General features: G+C 30.0%; 2 protein-coding genes across 2 annotated transcripts in view; one reads left to right on the top strand and one right to left on the bottom strand.

Moving 5' to 3' along the window:
• Positions 1 to 403: 403 nt before the first annotated feature.
• Positions 404 to 859, bottom strand: LOC136085642 (uncharacterized). Its single transcript, XM_065806966.1, has one exon. It carries the CDS (start codon positions 857 to 859, stop codon positions 404 to 406), a length of 456 nt encoding a protein of 151 aa, XP_065663038.1.
• An 11,886-nt stretch (positions 860 to 12,745) lies between these two features.
• The window catches only part of LOC101241668 (probable ATP-dependent RNA helicase DDX60), a 71,924-nt gene continuing 61,529 nt past the window's right edge, over positions 12,746 to 23,140 (top strand). Inside the window, 3 exon segments of the mRNA XM_065806312.1 lie at positions 12,746 to 13,054; positions 14,936 to 14,977; positions 16,004 to 16,066. Coding sequence (XP_065662384.1) covers positions 13,013 to 13,054; positions 14,936 to 14,977; positions 16,004 to 16,066 — 147 coding nt within the window. The 5' untranslated portion in view covers positions 12,746 to 13,012.

Below are 23,140 nucleotides of genomic sequence, written 5' to 3'. Positions count from 1 at the left end.
ATCTGGGTTAGCAACCATCGAGTTTAACTGAAACCAATTGATTTCATTGGTTACTTTTTTTTGCAAGCGAAAAATAACCTTTCAAAGCTAAAATCACAAGCATAAATAATGTTATTATCAGCAAAATTACAAAGTTCCGTATATACAAAATTACAAAGCCCCGTAAATAAAAATAAATCATTTATAAAGATGTTGAACAATGATGGTCAAAGGATTGACCCTTGAGGCACTTCAGATAATATATCCACCCAATTTGAGGCCGAAGAACCTACTTTTATCCTCTTTTTACGGCCACAAACATAGGATAGCAAGAGATTAAGACATTCTTTCGAAAGACCATATGCGTTTAATTTAGCTATTAGTAAGTCATGCGTGATATAGTCGTACGCTTTTGAGAGGTCTGTTAATATTGATCCAACAACACCTTCATTATTAATACAATTATGCCACTTATTAAGTAACAAAAAAAGGCATGCTGAGTACTATAACCTCTTCGGAAACCACACAAAAGTTTATCAAATCTACGCTCAATAAAAATCAATATTTGTTCATATAAAATAGTTTCAAAAACTTTAGTAAAGGCTGGTAAAATACTAATTGGATAGTAATTTGACTTATCAGTTGGGTCATTCTTCTTAATACATGGTATAACATCAGCCATTTTTAGAAAAGACGAGAATTTACAATCATCGATACTATTATTTATGCAATCTGTAAGACTATCCCTAAGGTGAACAATATAAGATTTTAACATAGAAGTTTTTTTAATAACATAATTTAGCATAATTTTTGTAGTATCATCAGGTGTGATTTGATGGAACTGGAAGCTATGTGTACGCGTACTAAATTTTTTCTTCATGTTTATTATACTGGGACAATTAATATACTTTTTGATAGCTGCATCAACTAGGTCTATAGAGCCAGAGAATAAAGACGAATGTATGGAGTCTGCACTACCAGACGGCAAATGCAACGTTTATGAAATAGTTATTAAAAGTATTAGTCAAGAAAGAGTTGTCAGAGATGATGTTACCGTTTTCAACTAAAGTGATACGTTCGTTAGAGTTACCTGATTTATCTGAAAGGTAAGTTTTAGTTAATTTTTAGAGAGATGTATCTGATATCGAGAGAGTCTTAATTTACCCAAAATAAATTTTCTTTAGTTTACAGTTTAATTTTACTACCCTATTTTTTTGTTTTTTGTACATTAGCACCGAAATATCAGATTTATCATTAAGGAATTTTTTATATAATGTAGATCAGAGCATAATTGCTTTTTGTAAGTCTTTAGTTATAAAAGGTTTATTATAACCTCTAAGTACTTTAGACTTAAGAGAGCATACAAATTTAGAATTATGCTAAATATTACATTAAAAGTATGTATATCATTACAAGAATTTAAGTTTTTATGAAGTGTTGTTGCAAAGTTTTCACTTGAAAAATATTTAAACGATCTATATATTAGTTTTTTAGGTGGTAACTTACAAAACGTAGATCTAAGCATTGTGTATATTGGTTGATGATGATCACTCACACCCGTACATAAGGTATTCGATTGTTGAAAGCACAACTTTCTATTAGTGAGTATAAGATCTATACATCAAGGATTATTAACCGATTTAAAACAAGTTGGTTCTTTAATTAAATTAGTGTATTGATAGAGTTGAAGGAATTCCTTCATTATTTTATCCGAAGGTTGAATATTAAAATCACCAATTAGAATAAAATCTAAAAATGATTGTAAATAAAAGTCAAGCACTCTTTTTAGGTGATTGAAGAAATAGTCACAATTCTGATTAGGGGGTTTATAAACAGCAATCACTAGCCATTTCTGCATTCTTAGTTTAATTTCAAAAATGATAATTTGAATATCATTAGGAAAATCCTTTTTTGTTAACCTTTTAGAAGGAATATTATCATTGATGTACACAAGAATGCCTCCGCTATAATGAGAAGAATCTTAGCGACAGGGGGTTTTTTAACCTGAATATAAGAACTGATTAGTTGGAAACGAGTCATTTAGTTTAGTTTCACCAATGATAAGAATACCAACACTTTTTTGTTTATAAAGGTAGTAATATCAGAAAATTTATTACGAATTCACACTACGGTTACTAAAAAATGCTTGTAGAGATGAAGAATGCTTGACATCTTCTTTTTCAATTCTTAGATTATGACCTCTTATTGCTGATGCTGGTCCGTTTTCTCGTAATGATGGTGCAAATTTTTTTTGGTTTAAGCCATGTGGTATGATCTATATTGTTCAATACTTTTTACTCTTGTATTAGATCGCCGCGTAAAAGCCTAGTCTTTATACGATTTTCTGTAATCGTATAGATGATATTAGGGTTCTTTTTGCCAACGTGCATAACATTGCATTTGTCTTTGTTTAATTCCATAAACCATGTATTTGTCCATTCAACTAACTCGTTGATATCGTTTTGCAAACTGATTATATCCAAAATGTTTTTATCGGTTTCATTAGCTTGATGTCGTCAGCGTAAAGTTTGCATATACATTGTAGTGTTTCTGGTATGTTGTAGATGAATATCAAAAACAAAAGAGGCCCAAGAACAGATCCCTGAAGAACACCACTAAGTATATTCAACCATGACGATAAAACATCTCCCATTACAACGCGTTACCGACGATTGGTTAAAAAAATCTCGATCCATCTCAACAAAACACCGGATATCCCATATGCTTTACACTTAAGAAAACAGCCTTTTGTGCGGTACCTTGTCAAAGGCTTTGCTAAAATTGAGGTATATTGTGTTAATGGGACTTTGCACCCTATATATGTTGTCAAAAAATCCATTGTTTCCAGTTAGTTGGTTACACAAGCCCTTTTCTTCACAAAACCATGCTGATGTCGCGAAAGAGCATCATGTTGTTGCAAATGGTCAGTGATTGTTATTCAAATAAATCCTTCCAAAATTTTGCATGGAACTGAAGTAAATGACACTGGTCTTGAACAAAGGGGTTATGTTTGCTTCACTCCAACTATTTGGTAATGTGCCCGACTCAGGTTTTGAGAGTGTTTACGTACATAGCTTAAGTGCATACGGACTCACCATATCACAGTCAATCGCTTTGTTTTCGTCCAATTGTTCTAGTTTATATTTTTGATTCTCTGAATTTCACACACTCCTCCAGTACCATTCAATATCTTCATTTATTACTTTATCGAATTTCGAAAACGCTGTATCTCCCTCAGACAAGAAAACAGATTGAAATCTTTCATTTAGACAGTTGACGATTTTTTCCTTATTGAAGATTATTGCACCTGTATTCTCTCTCAACATCTGTAATTTATGTTTTAACTTTGTGTGTCTTTTTGCATACCAATAGGATATCCGAGGATCTGTCTTTATCTTGTAAACAACTATTTTTTCGTACTCGCTCACTGATTTCTTCACAGCTTTTTTCACATTCTTTTTTGTCACTTTGTATACATTTAACAATTCGATATTTTTATGACTTGTTGCTCTAAGACGACTCCACAATATTTTTTTAAGACGTATTAGTTGCTTAACTTCAGCCGGTATACGTGGATTCTTTATTGTACATTTTATTTTGTTTTGTTTGGGCAAAACATTTTGCTGACACATGCTGTTATATTTTTCAAAGAAGGTTTCATAACACTCATTTGCTGATTTTCCTGCAAATTCCTTATCCCAGTCAATACGTTCTAGTGCTGCATTCATTCTTGTATAATCATTTTTCCACGTTGGTTCGGGCACGCACTAGTAGAGTAAATTTTTGTTTAAATTGTTGACAAAGTTTAAGCTCTGATGACAGTTACCTTTAACACAAACGCACAGATGGTCAGACCATTCAATGTTGGGGTAGTTGAAATTTCCAGCTATAAAAAAACCAGTGAACTTTTTGTTATCCACTAGATTTTTGACTTCTTCTATGATTTGGTTTAATTCTGTGTTTAATTCAGATGTGCTGTTTGGCACTACACCACATTTGTTCAACAGTTTTTTCGATCCATTCATGTAACAGTCACTTGTGGCTATAGTAGATTCTTTTACATAGAATGCAGTCCCTCCACCAATACCTATTAATCTATTTTTTTTGTTGCATATTTAACCGTCTAAATTTATTATTGATGACTCATTAAACTATGTTTCGGATATCATAATTAGGTCCAGATTATCCACCTGTACACGGGCTTCAAATTGATGTCTTTTATTGTTTAATGAAGTGGCGTTGGTATACCAGAATTTTACACATGATATTGGTGAATGGAATGGCTCATGCTGTGGTTGTTATGCATTTGTGATTTTTGGACTTGTTTTAGGTGTTGCAGATGAGTTGTTTGCATTTGTTGAAGTTGCTAATGTCGATTGGCCGTCTGTTGAAACTGTTGTCGCTACCGTAGCAACAGGTGATTTTAATCATAGGTACTGCTCTATTTCGGATGATGTACAAAGTTGACATGTCGATTCGTGCAGCATTTTGGTGGTTTTGCTCATCCACTACTTGCTTTCGTACAATTCATTCAGCGTGAGTCAAATCAGGATTAATGTATACTGTACGTTGGTAACGAACACTGTCTTACGTTTTTTTTGCTGCTTTCAACACTATTGCCTAGTATTCTGTGCTCTCTAATTCAGTAATCTTTAATCGCCCTTTAATTTGACTTCCCATTCATCACCAATAAAGTTCAGGCTTCTTTTAATTTCACAAAGTTTCTTTTTTACATCATTCACATCTTTTTGAAGCGTTTCAATTTTTATATTTAAACTGCTAGCAATTTCAGGAAAATAAGCCATAACTGTTTCAGTTTCAGGGTCAGTTAAATTAAGTTAGGCAACTTTCATGGCTTCCTTTGTTGCTTTTTCTTCATCTTTTTGTTTGAGGAACTTCATCACATTTTCTTTGGTAATATATTTTCCGCCAAGTTTTGACATGTTGCATTGCTTCGACTTCTTAACATGCGATTGAAAAAACTGCTTCAACTCTATCTCCTTACTGTTTTTGAAACGCTCAACACATGCTTGATACCTATTAAAACTTGAAGCTGGTGTAGTTGAGAAAGATGGTAATTGGTGTGTAATTGGAGTAGGTGCTGCGGCGGCTATTGAAGGTGATGAAGCTGTGTCAAGATGGTGTCGGTGCTGTGGAGGCAGCTACAGTTGATGAAGGTTGATTAAATGTTTTTATGTTTGCTAATGCGTTATGATTTATGTTGTTTTTATTAAATGGAAATAAGCTAGTGTTTTGGAAACCGGCGATTGCATGCGAGGGTGTAAAAAATTTACCGCTCTCGTACAGCTGTTTGAGCAACGGTGGAAACTTTGCTTATCTAAATTCTTACATTTTGAGTATTTCTAATACTTTGTAAGAAATTCTTTCAATGCTTGTTTGACATGACAATTGGCATCTCTATCCAATGGTTGTAGAATATGTGAGGAATGCTCTGCATTCCTACAAATTTGTATGAATGTATTTGTAGGAATGCTCTGCATTCCTACAAATACATTCATACAAATCACATAATTTTGGAAGCGGTATTGCACAGCAATAGCGCTTCCAAAATTATGTGATTTGTATACCCATCTAATACTAAAGTATGGATACCACCAATTTGCTCAGTTTCGGGTATAAATACTTCTTTCAGCCATTCAATAAAAGTATCAATCTCCATCCAACCTGATTTTGAAATTGAATATTTGGTGCCAACTGAACCACCTCTTGCCTAGTCAGGACGAAAGTTTCTTTTGGCTTTGTATATCACAAATGGTGATGCAAAATGCCCATCAGCGTTGCAGCAGTTGTTTACAATATAATGAATATTTTCATTGTTGCCAATTAGTTAAATGCACGTCTTCTCCATTTCAGTTGCTTTGCCTTGATCACCCGAAAAACCTGTTTTATCACAATTCCAAATATGCAACCCAGAGGTTATACCAGTCTGTTAATATTGCTTGGCGACGCATTCAAAATAACGATCAATTGTTTCTGGAGTACATGAACCGGCTCTTTTAAGTGCTAAGTTATCCACTTTTCTTGTTGAAATTTCTCATGACCGTCTCTTCATAAAGGCATAAAACCAGTCTTTACAAGGCTTACCATTTTGGTGCAATTGATCTTCGCGTTTAAGGTAGCCACATTCTAGGATTTCATCTGGGATTAACCATAATCGCAGTCACCAAGTAATTGGAACGCATGCACATAAGTCTTTCTGTTTCATTTGAGAGTACCGTTGCTGTACCTGAGCCATGAAAGCATTTGTTGTTGTTATTTTCGGAACTGAAACGCCATGTTTGAATGCAGCTTTTCTCAGTGATGTTTCATTTTCTTTCATATCAGTTAATGTGGCTATTATATCGTCTTTTTTTTATGCTTTTGTTTTTTTTAGTTAATTGAGTGAGTGATGAATATATTGAGAAATAATATAATAATTGGTTTTTAATGAGTAAGAGATGATTATATTAACAAATAACATTATAGTTTATTTTTAATTAAGCCGGATATAACACTAAGTTAATTTGATAAATATAGGCGCTTAATCGTTTGCGAAAAACTAAACTAAGTATTTAGTCGAGTGTGCGGTTTTATTAGAAAAAAGAGTTTTTTTTTACTTTTTGATTTTTCATTTAACTTTTTGTTCTCGCTGCATAAAAGTTAAATTATCAGAATTAAAATTAAATTTCCAACAATATAGTGCTAAAATTATTTTTATATCAGTTTCGGTTCAAGCGCTTTTTTGTTCGCAAAGATACAAAATATATAAAAAATTTTGACTCCCCGTAAAAGTTGTATAAAAAAAAAAAAAATGATGTTGAATCGGCATATAATTTTATCAATTCGATTAGAAGGATGGTTCTGTGTTTAAATCTATTTTTATTTTTTTCATAGCCGTATCTGTTTAATTTTTATTTGATAAATTCGATCAGTATGCGGAATAATATGGCAGTGGCAGATCCAGCATTTTTTGATCTTTGAGATAGCTAACTTCCAGACATGGAGGTAACTGCAAACATTTATACGTTTATACTTATGTCAAATAATGAAAGTTTGCAAAAAATTGCGATGATTGGAGGCTGAGAACAAAAAAGCCCCAAAATTTTTGCTACACCTGCCCCAAACTTGAGAGCAACAAGTTGATTAAATATTTTTTGTACTATTATCAACTAAAATTATATTCATGAATAGTTTTTAAATTTCATAGTATTATCTCTCAGCGTTCAAAAATTATGACCAAATAAAGTTTAAACCCCCCTCAATTTGAGGGGGTTGTCATTTTTATATGGTCATAATTTTTAAACGCTGAGAGATAATACTATGAAACTTAAAAATTATTAATGAATATAAGTCTAGTTGAGAATAGTACAAAAAACATTTCATCAACTTTTTGCTCTCACGTTTGGGGCAAGTGTAGCAAAAATTTTGGGGCTTTTTTGTTCCCAGCCTCCAATCATCGCAGTTTTTTGCAAACCCTCATTATTTGATATAAGTATAAATATAAAAATGTTTGGAGTTAGCTCCATGTCTGGAAGTTAGCTATCTAAGATTAAAAAATGCTGGATCCGCCACTGTATGGTGTGCGGTTTTACCCAGTTTTACTCTATTAATTAAGTTATAAATTTGAATTTAAAATATCGATAAAAGGAAATTCATTAACGATATAACAAAAGTTGCTCTCGCAAATGGCATAAAGTTTGTTTTCTAAAAATAGATTTTTTTAAGTAGCGTAAGGCATAATAATATTGATATTCAGACAAACATTGCTCAGAAGCAATAGAATTTCTTCAGGGTTGGAATTGATACAATCAAACATTTTTGCGTCGAAAAAACGAATGCTGTTTAAAAAATAAGTTAAATAGTGCGGTCAAAATAGTCAAAAAATAGTGTTAGGTATGAAATAATTCGCATAGAGCTGAAAATCGCGGTTAGGGTTAGGGTTAGCAGGGTTAGGGTCAGGGTTAGGCGTTAGGTTGGGGACATTATTAACATTATACGTTGGGAACATTATTAAAAATAAAATATAAAAAGTCCCTACCGATTCCACATCTGCAAAAAAAGTTATTCAAGGAAAAAGGATAAAAACTTTTTTCGTTTGGATAGCTCCATTTACTATCTAAAGAAAAAAAAAGTTTTTGCGGCTTTTCCCTGATCTTGGATTAGAACAACAAAATATTGCTAAGTTATAGGAGGTTTAATTTTTTGTTTAGCCGTTCCAAAATAAATTACATTTAATTAAAATTAGGTTCTTATAATTGTGATATGTTTAAAGAAAATATTCACGACTATTAATTTAGTATATTTTTTATTTATTTACTTTTTTTATGTAATTTTTTTGTAAAGCCAATTTTGTGAATCCTGTTATGAAAAATAATTAAATAATATTCTTTTTTAAGAGTTTTTAAACTAAATTTTCTTTTTAAAACTAAGCTTTAAACGCTAAAAGTGTTTTATCACGTTACAAGCCCGTAGCAACCGGGGGGTCGGCAGGGGCATTTGCCCTTCCCCATAATTTTTCAAATAAATAGTTTTAAAGTTAATTATTAGAAAAAAGTAAGCAATTAAAAATTAAGAAATAACAGAAAAAAAAAGGATAGAATGGACCTAATTTGTTATCCGTATTTTTGGCGTAAGTTTGGCAAAAAAAATTGAACCTACTACTATTTGACCTTCCCAATAGTATTGCCTCCCCATCCCCCCTGATATAATTTTTGTTCCTACGGGCCTGCGTTTTACCAAATTAAGTTTGTCTTAAACGATATTTCGTCTGGCTTTTGCAGGTAAAACGTTTGGTTATTTCTCATAACGACTTGTACTACTCGTACTACTTTTTTACAACTGTCGCATTTATCTTTTATTTGTAGTAAACTTTTAACAACAAGTGTGAAACAGTTCTTATTGATCGTGGATTGAAGACTTTAATTGATTTTAGATGACGTCTAAATCTGATGACGTTGCAAAAAATGTTACTGCAGGCGTTGAGTATGAATATGATTTATTTGCTGCTGAAGTCTAGGTACCATAAAAGTTTATTGAATGATTCGAATCATTCGTTGGAAGAAATATTTAGATACAATGAAAATAGTGATGATTGTCTGTTTTTATTGGAAGAGTTTAAAAGTATTTGCAAAAGTCCAGATTAAAATAACAAAACAATTAAGGTTGAAATATTGTCATAAAATTAATATCACTGAAAAACCGGGCAGATTAACTTTCATTTGTTTTATTGACAATCATTGCGATATTTTAAGCCAATTAAGGTTAAAATATTGTCATAAAATTATTATCACTGAAAAACCGGGCAGATTAACTTTCATTTGTTTTATTGACAATCATTGCGATATTTTTAACCAAGCTTAATATAAAAGAAAAAGCCATAATAAAGAGGAAAAACCATCTCAAATCTTAAAAACATCAGCATCATTCGAAATCAACATCAGCATCAGCATTCAACATCAGCATCAGCAATCATTCGAAGGGAAATCTAATCATTTGATAATACCAATTATTCCTCACCTAGTCGAATGTTTGAAGATATTACCAACGATATTCTGGAGTCATCAACTTTTTTTTTTGGAGCAAGTAACTCTTAGAATTAAACGATCTAAAATAGAACATATAAAATTAATGTGTACAGGTTTCAGCCACAGTATTATATTTGCTGTTAGGTCTAGATTTTTAAAGTCAAAATAAAAATGAGGTCTCTTATTTTTTTATGGACGGTTTGGTTCAAAACGCCTTATACAAATCTTTTCTTCTTTTGGTTTATGCGCATCCTAAAACGACACTGTGATGTATGAGGAATCGTAAATTCTTCATCATCCACATTTTCTTACCAATCTTACCACCACAAACTGACACATTTATTTAATATGTTGCAGATAACGCTGATATGAATGTAAAGACTTTAGACGGTAATAACACGCTTCACATAAAGGGTAATTCAATTTGTTACCCTGAAATTTTCATTTACACAAGAAGATCAAATACCACAAATCAAGATCTTGTTATTATTAATGATGAGATAGTTGCAGATCTTATTATTACCGTTGAAAATATTATAAGTAACATAATTTCATAAAACGATATCAAAATTGGTTACGATAATACAATATGGGAAGGATTTTTTTATCAGTTCAATGAAAAACTAAAAGAATTTGAAAAAACGAAGATCTATAGCAAAACTATGGATGCATTATTTTAATATGGTGTCAATTGCAAAGAAGATTATAAAAGCTGAACGCATGGTAGATTGGCAAGCTTATTAGAACAGCATCTTCTTGCTTATAGAGCTCCAAAAAAACTGTTTTTATAGACAAGTATAGATATAAAAGTTTTGTAAAAAATATACGGAACAATAAAAGAGTGCAACTATCTTGTCCACTTCCAACATCTGCTTCTGCTAGTCAACGCTTATATCGAGTATACTATCAAGTTGAAGTATGGATAAGCAATCAACTGGACCCAGCAGACTGAGGTTGGAAATTAGTAGGTGGGAGTAAGAGTCAATTTAAGCTTTACTCCCTCTTGCTCCGTAAATACTTTTCAACACCATCTTTGCAATTGCAAAAAGGGTAGTAGTGCAAAATGTAGCTACAAAAAAGTCGGGTTATTGTGTTCACCAGTATGTATTAATTGTCGAGGCCAGTCTTGCTCCAATTTTGAATCAATTTCAATAAATGAAGATTTTGATGATACTATTGATCAGACAGCTGATATGCGGTAGTGGTGTAGTGGTAAGAGCGCTCGCTTTGTAAGCGAGAGGTTCGGAGTTCGACTCCCACCACGTCCCTGGAATTACCGCGCTCAACTTAGTTTCTCCGCGCAGCGGCCTTGCTCGGCAAGGTTCGTGTTTCGGAGTTAAAGAGTTGAGAGAGGGTTGCACCACGAATAACAACTAAAAAATAAAAACACAAAAAAATGAGTAGCCTCCTCGACTGTAGGCTACTCATTGTAGGCTCGACATTTCCAGCTAGAAGAGGAAGAAGAAGCAGAAGAAGAACACAAAGGAAAAAGCGATGAAGATATAATATACGAATATATATATTTATATATATATATATATATATATATATATATATATATATATAACATTTATATATATATATATATATATATATATATATATATATATATATATATATATATATATATATATATATATATATATATATATATATATATATATATATATATATATATATATATATATAATAGTATATAGTAATAATACTAATATACAATATATAAGACTTGTACGAGAAAAAACCTGCGCGTACATTTTAAAGGATACTTATTTAACTATTGCGTTTTGATATTGAATGTTAAATATATTTTGAAAGCACATATATCAATTTTCTTAAATTTCACTTTAGAAAGTTTGTAAAGTTTTGTTCGTGAGAACGCAAGCACTTTGCGTTTTACACTCGACACCAGCTTTTTCATAGTCTTCGGCTGAACTTTCTTGGTAGCTATAATACATTTATTTTTAAAGTCTTTAATGCTTTTGGCTTCTTTTACATTGAACCTGATTTTTCTTTTGACAAGAGCCCAATACCTTTCGATTGAACTTAATTCAGGATAAATTGGTGGATTGCAGTGTTTTTTAACTAAATCTACTTTATGTTCTCTAAGACAGTCAAAAGTTGTTGCAGAGTAGTGGCATGATGCTAAATCGGGCAAAAATAACTGGTTACCCGTGTGTGTTCTTAAAAACGGCATAAGATGTTTCTTGGGCATTCTTTTATGTATATTTTGGTATTAATTGTTCCCGAAGTCACAAAACAAGAGCTTCTTTCACCACATTCACAAATTGCTTGCCAAACTAAGAATTTTTTAGCAAATTTTTGCATTCCAATACATTATAATTGAAATATGTTTCTTGCGATTAATTACTGAATAGTATTGGTGTCCTGGAGATGAAGGTGTCCTGGAAGAGATCGGAAATATGCAGCACAATAAGTTTCATCATCAATAATCAAACAAGATTTTTTGGCAAATAATTTTTTATAAAGCAGCTTTGAATAACAAATTGCAACATTCTCTTGCTTTTCTTCACGACGTGGAACTTTTTTCTTTTTATAAGATTTATAGCAACAATTTCTCTAGTATAGCGAAAGCACCTGTCTTAAATTTATTCGCTAAAGTTTGAACAGAAATCTCCGGTTTTCTGTCCAGGGCATCTTTCACTTTTTTACCAAGATCTCGTCTAACAAAACATTTTTTTCCTCCACTTTCTGATTTCCTTTTGATTGAACCAATGTCCTTAAATCATTTCACAACACTCTGCACTGTTCTCAAAGCAATCTGCAACTCTTTAGAAATTGTTTTGTTTGATACACCAGGATTTTCAACAAGAAAATGCAAAACTTTTTCTCGCTTCTTATCTTGATTTGATGACATTTCAATTAAAACTAATTGTTTTGATAACAGAGTTGTTTAAATTTTGAATAACACTAATACAATGACATTTTAAAACAATTAGCTATTTAAAATGATGCACGGTTTCCGTAAACACCATATCAGAACACGTGCAGATTTTTTCGGGTACATGTCTTAAAACATAATATACAGATTATGTCTAAGTTGACTGCACTTTTTGTCCAGTTAGATTGTATGAATCCATTCACTGTGCAAGCGCTTAAAAAAAAAAAAAAAGTTCACTTCCGAGAATAATAATGAAGTAGGTGTTGAAATTGAAATTTCTTGGAAGTAGCCCGTTTTGTTACAAGTCTATTCAAGCCTATTCAAGTTTTAGATTATTGTTAATCTTATAAAAAAAATGTTAATCTTATGTACAAGTTAACTTAGTGGTTTTGTAGCAAGTTTTCTTCTAACAATTAAAGGCAATTTTATGATGTTTTTTATTTAAAATATTTGGCTGGCCATAACATATTTACAAAATTTAAATCACTTGTGTTTTAAAGTCATTTAAAATTTTTTGTTCTTTACCACAAATTTAAGTTCTTTACTAAAATTCCATGACAACTATTTTAAATTTATTGAGAATTCTTAACTCTTAGTTTAAATGTAAATGAATGACGAAGATATAATTTTTAGTGGAACAGATAGTAATGTAAGTACAACTTTTATGTAAATTTTGATATTATCAATAAGAATTCAATACAAATGCTAAATACATATGTTATTAATGTTAATATAAATATATAATTACATAGGAATGTTTGTATACAAATAATCAACAAAAACTACTTTGTAGTCAAATGTAGTTTTTTGTAAACTTAACTTTTCCGACTCCCCAATTATAAAGGGAAAAGTAGAGGCTTCTTTCTTCATAAAAATCAATTTAAAAAAATTAAATTTTTATGAAGAAAGAAGCCTCTACAATTAAAAAAAAAAATTAAAAAACTCTTACTATCTATCTATCTATATGTATATTTATATATATATATATATATATATATATATATATATATATATATATATATATATATATATATATATATATATATTTAAATTATGTTAGTGTATTCTATAAACAGAGTGCTCAATTTTCTTAAAGAACAGAGCAATAATAAATTAGTAAAAACACTTATCTAATTTTTTCTTTCTTCTTCACAGTGTTTCTCCATCAGTAAGAATTTCTTCCTGATGAACCTACTGAATGATATATATATATATATATATATATATATATATATATATATATATATATATATATATATATATATATATATATATATATAAATATATATATATATATATATATATATATATATATATATATATATATATATATATATATATATATATATATATACATATATTAGTGATGTACCAATTAATCGGCATTGGCTTAATCGGCCACTTTTTGCACAATCGGTGTCGGCATTGGCCTCATTTTCTGATTTTCCAACCGATGGCATTTTAATATTTTTGTTCTGCATTATGATAATAATTAAATAATAAATAAACTAAACATTATGCATTACTTAGAATTTTTTTGATAAGTTTTTATTTTGACTTTGTTTACAGGCAATATTATTTATTCTTAAGATGATTTAAGCTTTAATTTAACCGCTGAATGTACTTATACTTTTACTACCGTTGTGTTGTTTTTAGAATAATTTTGTTTTGTGTTGTTCTATTGTTATACTTAAAAGTAACCTATTTAAGGATTATTTTCTTTATGTATTTAAGTAGTCTACTATATTTCTAGTAGCCTACTATATTTCTATATTTTTATTAGTAATTTTTGTTTTATTTCAATTCACCTCCCCAAGGCCACTGCAATCGAGGAGGCTACTTTAGATTTGGTTACAACCCTCTCTCAACTTTACAACTCCGAAACACAAACCTTGACAATAAAGATCGCTGGGTTGAGAAACAAGTTTAGCACAGTACTACCAGGGACATGGTGGGGATAGAACATCACAAAATGAAATAATTATAAAAACAACTTTATTATCTAAAAGTAGTTTAGATAACTTAACAACATATGATTGTTGTTTAGATATCTAAATTACTATTAAATTAATAAAGAATTCTAAGTAAACTGCTTATGATAATACCATTTTCTTTTTAAAATGAAATGAAAAGGGTTCCTCAAAAATTGTATTTATTTTTTGAAAGTTTACTTTTCATAGTAAAAAAAACTAAAAAATGTATATTTTTTTAACTGAGTTTTTCTAATATCTTTTGAAATAATGGTTTGACTCTAATTTGAGTCCAAGTATTTGTTTACCAGTACTGATTCCATGAAAAAGATTAGACGAATTAAAGTTGTATGGTTTTATATTTTCAAAATTTTAATAATTAGTTAATTCATCGGTATCGTCATCAGTATCGGCTATTTCCCATCAATCAGCATCAGTCAAAAAAGTGCTATTGGTACATCATATATATATATATATATATATATATATATATATATATATATATATATATATATATATATATATATTTCTTTATTAGTTTATAAATTTGTTTTATTTAGATTTCCGATGATGAAGACCCTTTTTGCTTTGGAACTACTTATGTAATGTATTTTTGATAATTGTGTAATACAATGGTTTGCATAAGTATAAATATTGTTGTTTATTTGAGTAAACATATAAAATTAGCGTGTCAGAAAGTTAGACCTTCAAAAATATTGACCTAATAAGTTGTTCTACAAAAAGAACATTACTAAAAGGTGAAACTAATATTTAGATAACCTATTGAAGCCTAAATTAATTTCAACCGATTATAGCCTTTTTTATTTTCAACCAATTTATGTGTTTTCATTTTTCGACTGATATATTTTCAACCTATTTTATAGACTTTCATTTTTAACCGATTGAGATAAGTTATATTTTAACTGATTATCTGATCTTTGTTTTTAAGGTTGCTTTTTTTAATCCATGAAAATTTATTTTTTTAAATTAACAATCAATAAGTGTTCTAAGCATTCATCGAACCTTATACCTCCCAATTCTGAAGAAAGTGCTTCAACCACTTCGCCAAGGCTGATCAAATTTGGCTTGTATTCAAATCAATAACAAAATATACAAAATAAGACGGAAAAGCTATAGCCGGAAAAGCCGTATAAAACTGGATCGCGGGAAAAGCTGTATAAAACTGAGAATACAGTAGATTGAATGTTCAGTAGGTTCAAAATTCAATAGGTCAAAGATACTGTAGGTCAATGATTTAGTAGGTTGAAAAATGAGTAGTACATGTTTTAATTAGGTGTAAATATAAAAATCAAAATTTGTTGGTTGAAAATCAAAAACATCATAATCTAAGATTTACAAAATTTCAAAATAAGGCTGAGTTGTAGTCCTTATTTTTAATTTTCATGCGCTTTTATTCAAAGTTTTTCTATCAGCCTAAAAGTCATAGTAAATTAAGAAGAAAACCAGTAGTTAAAAATTAGTTTTAATATTAAAAATATATATTAGTTATTTATTTAAATAATAAGTTATATATAAAAAATATAGTAATTTAATTTAAGATTTTTAACATTTTTTGTTGTTTTCGTTTTAAAAAAAAAAATTAAATGAATATAACTTATTTATTTTAGATTGGTGACAGTGAGGACAATTTATTAAGTGAGGAGGATACTATATCAAGCAAAGATTCTGATGTATTCTTTTTATTTATTTTTTCATTTTAATTTTTGTAAGTTTTTTCATCAAAGTTTTTTCATCAACATAAAAAACATAAATTTAAAACTTTATTTTTATTTTGTTTACTTACATTTTTTATAGTAATAACTAACCAGGGCTTGATAACTAACCAGGCATATTTACTGGGGTTTGGTTAAATTAAAGGAAGTTGTGAATATGATGAATCATCATATTTGGGATAAGGCGGAAGGTTGGAAAAATTTTTAATTAAAATTATTCATTTAATCTAACTGAACCTTTGAAACCATAATTTACTGTTTAATAATTTTTCTAATTATGTCTTATAGATATATGAAATAAACATTTTTTAGATTTTAAATATTTAACAATAACTTTTTAATAAATTCAAATTTGGATACCATGTTTATTTCACTTTACTATAAACTAATTGTGAAAAGAAAGTTGTGTAGCCCATACTTATTAGCGGCAGTGACGGATCCAAGGAGGGGGGTTTATTGAGGGTTATGCATACCAGAATCTAAAAGTCCTAAAAATATCATAAAAATTAAGGGCTTTTTTTTTTTTTTAGGAGACGAAAATATGGTACAAAATACAAAAATATTACAACTTCCCCCCCCCCCCTACCCTACCAAGAATTCCTGGACCCGTTCCTTATTAGTGTAATAAAAAATATATTGCCTGAAAAGTTATTTATGAATTACAGTATTTAGCCTTTGTAAGTGTAAAAAAAAAAAAAAATAGAAACAGTTTTGGTAAGTAAATGAAGATTAATGAATTTTTTTTTAATTTTATTCTAATTTACACCCAACAAGGCTGGAAGCAGCCACTGTTAAGTTTAGTGTTTCTAGAAAACAAAGAATGTAGTTAAAGAACAATAAAACAGTTAATAGCAGACTTAAGAGTTAAATTAGAAGAAAAGTTCTTCCAAATAGTTCTGCCTTATCTTTGGGAGAGGTAATAAGATCAGTCCCATGAATTAGAGATAGAATGTTAAACTTAACTTTGTTAATAACACTGTTAAAGACTTTCAAAAAGTCTTTAGAGCCTAACTTGAGATACGGTATGAGATTTAGTAAACTGGGGTTAATAGAGCTTACCATCAGATAGCCCCATTTTACATTGTTTTCTTGCAATGATAAACAGGCATTTATTCTCAAGAGATTTGTTTTTTTGAAAGAGATGAACAAAATAATTTTGATTAGATATAGCAGCTGCACAAGATAATGATAGACATGGAGTAAAATGAGACTTGAATTGGAACTAGCAAGAAATAATGAAAGTCTGAATCCAGGAGGTTATGTAGGAGGCACATTTATCAGCAAAGAGAAAAAAGACATCAGTCCGACGACCTTCAAGAAGAAAATCACAAATAGAATCCCAGAGAGCTTTAAGGTAGTAATAAGTACTGTAATGGTAGGGTGAGTCTGAAGAAGAAGCACAAGATTAAAGATTTGTATAGATCATTGCATGGTTAGAACCTTCTTAAGCAGAACATGATGAAACTGAACACAAGCTAGGTTCAGAGATAAGACTCAAATGAAAGAGTGAAGGTTAGTGATTAGGGTTATCTAGAAAAGAATTCACAAAGTTAACTATCTGAGTAAGAAATTGAAAAATGGAGAAGTTATGGGCTTTAGTGCCAGCAGGGTCAGTGGTGTCAGCCATTCAGTGTGGTGAGCATGAAAATCACCAATAACAACAATATTGACAGAGGAGTAAAGAGTAAGGGCACAGTCTATATGAACAGAAATTATTTCTAAAAGAATTCAGTCTTGAGAAGAAGGAAAACCATAAAGAACAATGAAAAAGGTGATACAATGAAGAGATGCTAAGCGAAAACACATAAAAGAATGGTCAGAGGATTCAAACCTTGACAAATTGGTGAATGGATGCTTAAGGATACATCTGTGCCAAGCGTGTGATAATTAGAGTCTTTGCAAATTCTTTGAAATCTATTCAATACAAAAGTCTTTGTATTTAAACAGTTAGGTGGTGGAGATGTTTTTTTATGTTTATTAACTTTAATTGCTTTGTGCATAGTTTAAGTTAAAATAGAACTTCACTCATTTATAGATTGAGCATGGCATTCCAAATAATGAGCTATGCAGTTGTTTCTCTCCTGCCTAAATTGTAACTTAGGGCTCTTTATGTGATCTTGACAATGCATGCCAAAAATATGGGACACCTTTCATGCCCTGGCAATATGGCACTGTTAATACTCTGATATTATAGCTGCTGATGGAATTAGTTTCTCAAAGAGAAACCACAGAATTCAGGAAACCTTACTACATGCTGGCCTCAAAACCATTAAACTGAGTTTAAGAGCTGTCTTCTCATTAGGAGATTACAAGAGGAGTTGCGAAGCCATTATCAAGGAGGCACAAGCAAAAATCTATAAGTAAAGTCAAGAAAACTCAGCATTCATCATCATAGGCAGGATACAATGTAATACAGGTTTACACCGTAAAAGAATGTGCCAGAATTTCAAAAAGTACACTAAGATACATATACTAAGTTACAGGTAAAACCTTCATTTAGTTAGACAGAACACAAACATGAAAACTGAAAACCCTTTTAGCATCAATTAGGTTGTAAAGATTTAGGATCATGCATAAGTTAATGTTCGATCATCAAGATGAAGATGTTAAAAGATAAAAAAAATTCTCAAGGTATAAAGTTAAGACATAAAAAGTGAAAATTCAAATTTTCAAAAAACTCTACTATAAAGCTAAAGCAAACAGTTCAAAACGACTAGATAAAACCTAAATTTTCAATTTAAATCTAAAACTTTAATTGATAGAAGCAGCTTGCATTTACCTGAAGGTAATGTTTTGCATTTACCTAATGGTGATGTTTCAGTAAAATGAGAGATTATTTGAACTCATGCTTCAAAAAATTGTTTAACTTTATTAAAAATAATTTGTAACAATAAAATATAAACATTTTCTTTTGAGTCTTTATTGATGACATACTGTGTCATCTGTGATCATATTAATAAAACTGTGATCATATTAATAAAACTTCAATTTATACAAGAACTAAATTACAGCAAGTCGTAAATGTCTTTACTATAAATTTTCCCACATTTGCAGAATATGCTGACACTTCTATAAAAATTCTACTGGGAGGATTTAATTAAAATTATTTTTTGAGATCATTTGTTTTTATTGTTTTTTAGGAGAAACTCATGCTGCATATAGAAATTAATTCCGAATTTTTGTTTAATAAACATCCTTGATCGAATATGCAACTATTTTAAATTTTTCTTGTAAACATAGTATGCAATTTTTGTAATTATTATTACATGGAAGTAATGCTATTTCAAGGGTGGACCGATTCAGTATATAATTATCAGTATTTTCTGATGATTTTATACTGAATTGAACCTTTTAATTCCCATATACAATTTGACAGCATGGTGTATATATCTAGCATGGTGATTTTTCAAATTTTTAATTAATTCCCATATACATTTTGACAGCATGGTGTACATATCAGCATGGAGTATATAACTTTTAATTCCCATATGCGTTTTGACAGCATGGTTTAATTAATTTTCATTTTTAAAGGATTGTGATGATTGGAAAAATGTTTTTTCCATTCACCCTCTGTTAAGCCAATATATTGTTTACCAGATACATTGTTAGAGGAAGCAACACATTTATAATCAAGTTTTTTAATCAACATTTTCCACTCATTGGACAAATGTTTTTTTGTTTACATTTACAGTTTTTTTTTGTGTTTTATTTTTAGGGTTTCTTTTTTGCTTAACAAAGTATTACTGTGACCTTTTATAGTTTTTTCCATATTTTTTGTGCAACTGTAGCTAACTTTAATTGTATTTTAAATAAAGATCTTATGTAATTTATAAGAGGGCGGGATATGCTTATTGACCAATTTTAAAAACACTTTTTCTTTGTTAGTGGAAACATTTTTGCTATATGGGGAGTTGAATCATATTACATTTCTAGTTCTTTTTTGCTTTTTTTTAATTTTTTCAGGGTCAAATTTTAGTTCAAAATTTTGAAAACCACTTTTTTTAAGGGCATCTTCTAAAATTTAGAGGAGTTTTGGTATAGCCTATTATTAATTGAAATTGGGATTTGTTTTTGTTTTTTTTTAATTTTGATTGGGGATTTGAGTTAATATAAATATACAAAAAATTTTCGAATTTAAAAAATCTTTTCGAGTTTTTTTGAGCTGTGGACCCAATTTTTTATGCATGATTATTAAACCATTATCACAGTAAAGGCCTAAATCATTAATTTTGATTATTTTACTTAATAAATCTAAAATATATAGTCAAACAAATTCACAAATTCAAAAATTTCTGCTCCATTATAACCACCTATTTTAGAAGACAAAGAGTAGATGAATTATCAAGTATATTACTTTTCATAAATATAGGAAGATCAAGATTGTTGCAATAACGGTTAGCTGAAAAAAATTTAGTTTCTGAATGGATGAATTCTTATAAATGTAATGGCCAAACCACGTATGTGATTATTGAAGCCTTTTAAAAATAAAGGAAGATAACCATTAACACTAAGATCACAAGATAAGACAGCTGAACTCAAACTAATCTCACAAAGAGCAAGTAAATCTAGTTAACTTTGCAATAGAAAAGGCTCAACAGAAGAAAAGCTACTTCAAAGACCACCAGTATTAGTAAATGATATTTCAAAAAGTTTGGTGATGGAGATGATTTTTTTTGTTTTATAGTTTTTGATACTTTTAATTTTTTAAGTTGCTTTTTAATTTGATTAAAGAACTTGACTCAAAGCAGGTAAAACTCAGTACACTATTTAATAGTGCAGCAATTGCCTCATTATTATTAATAAACCCTAAGCCATAACAAAGGGCTCCGAATGTGGCCTAGGCAATGCCCACCATTAGTACAAACAGGGGCACCTTCCATGCCCAACACAGCACTGTTAGTTCTCTGGTACTTTAGAGCTGTTGATGAAATTAGCCTCTAATATCTACCACAGAGTTTGGGAATCCTGACTACCAGCCGTCCTCAATACCATAAAACTGAGTTTTAGATCTGTACACTCATTATATCATATATATAAATATATATATATATATACATATATATATATATATATATATATATATATATATATATATATATATATATATATATATATATATATATATATATATATATATATATATATATATATATATATAACGAAATTCCAATATCTCGAACACGGATAATTCTATCTTCCAGTAGCTTGAACAACTTTTAAGTCGAACCATTTAATCTTTTCCCATGGTTCCCCATTTAGTTTATGGTATAAGTTATACTAATGTGTGTTGCAATATTATAAAAAAATTTGTTGTGTTAGCATTTTATTACCACTACTGTTACTGTAAAGAGAAAAATGAACACAAAATCAATTAAAGAAAAGTACGCTGCTTTAAGGGAAGTTGGAGAAGGATTGTCAAAGTCTCAGGTTGCTATGAAATATGGGGTAAAAAATTTTGAATGTATGAAGACGCAAGGGAACAAGTCAAATTGTATGAGAATTAAAGAAGGACTATTTTCAAATTTAGATAATTCTGTTTTTAAATGACTTTTAAATGTAAGGAGTAGAAACGTTTCAATATCAGCATCAATTCTTAAAACAAAAGCAAGAGTTCTTGCCGAAAAGTTAATATAAATGGGTTTCAAGTGTCTGATGGTTGGCTTGATTGTTGGAAAAGCAGGTTGAAATGGCCATGCCATGGAAGGGAGCAACTCTCCCTACATTTTTATCCAGGTATAAACTTGATGAAATTTATAATGCAGATGAATTTAAATTGTTTTTTCATATGCAACCTAATAAGTCACTAAATCTTCAATCTGAGATGTGTATAGGGGGAAAGCACAGTAAAATTTGTCTTACAGGGATCATCGCAGCAAGTTCAGTGGGTGATAAAGTTCTTATGTTTGTAATAGGAAAATCAAAATTACCTCGCTGCTTCAAAGGAGTTAAGCACTTACCCCGCAGATACAGAAATTAACATATAACTAGATGGATAGTGTACTGTTTGAATGGTGAATACAAGGAATGGATAAAAAGTTTACATAAAAAAGAAGAAAGTAGCATTCATAATAGATAACTGCCCAGCACACCTGATGGTTAATAATCTAAAATCTATTGAATTCATTTTTTTACCACCAAATACCACATCCAAATTTAAACCAATGGATCAGAGTTATACACTCTTTGAAATTTTATTACAAATCTTTGGCATTACAAAGGCTGGTTGTAGCTATTGATAAAAGAAAAGATCATCCTGTTTTTTTGATTTTAGATGCAATGAATATGCTTGATCTTGCATAGCAAAAAGTGAAAACCTCCACTATTGTTAATTTTTTTGCAAAAGCAGGAATTTCCCAAGAATAGCAGAAATCTGCCCATTCAGATAAAGAGGATGACACCTTTAAAAAGGTTCTAAATCAAATTAGTTTTACTTACAGATGAACAGTTGATAGAAGAAGTTAAATATGCAGCGAACAAACATGAAGCTAATGACAAGGATGATAATGATGATGGTAATGCAATCCATCCAGTCTGCCGACAAGTTAGTGATATTCGGGAAACACTGCAAGTGTTGCATGACTATATGTCCTTCAGCCTTACAGGTAAAGATTTTCAAAAAAACTCTTAATGCAGTCTCAATTATATTCAATAGAGATGTTTCTTCAAAACTAAGACAGATTGAAATTAGAACATTTTTTAATTAATGTATTGTTTTTACCTTTGAGATCAAAACTTTTGATAACTCATATTGTTTTAAATTATTAGCAAAAGTTTGTATAAAAGAATGTCCTGATAACTATTTTCTAGGTCACTTGGAGGTTGAGACATCAGGAGTTCACTTTATGTATATACATACAGTTAATTCCTAATTACTCAAACCTGCAAGGGACCAAGCAAAATGGCTCGATTCAACTAAAATCAATTCCTGTTAAGTTGAACTTTGGCTCATATAAGATATTATTTCGATTTATGGCAATTTTTCTTTATTCAATGTTAAAGGATACACATTTAATTAACCTCTTTACTATTGTT

The sequence above is a fragment of the Hydra vulgaris genome, chromosome 09 (genome assembly GCF_038396675.1).
Source record: "Hydra vulgaris chromosome 09, alternate assembly HydraT2T_AEP".
Lineage (NCBI taxonomy): Eukaryota > Metazoa > Cnidaria > Hydrozoa > Anthoathecata > Hydridae > Hydra > Hydra vulgaris.
Note: the sequence above shows the minus strand (reverse complement) of the source record. Positions and strands in the feature narration are given on the sequence as shown.

What these genes read in the sequence shown, in the direction of transcription:
- LOC136085642 (XM_065806966.1), bottom strand. Translation starts at nt 859, where the DNA reads ATGAAGAAAAAATTTAGTACGCGTACACATAGCTTCCAGTTCCATCAA.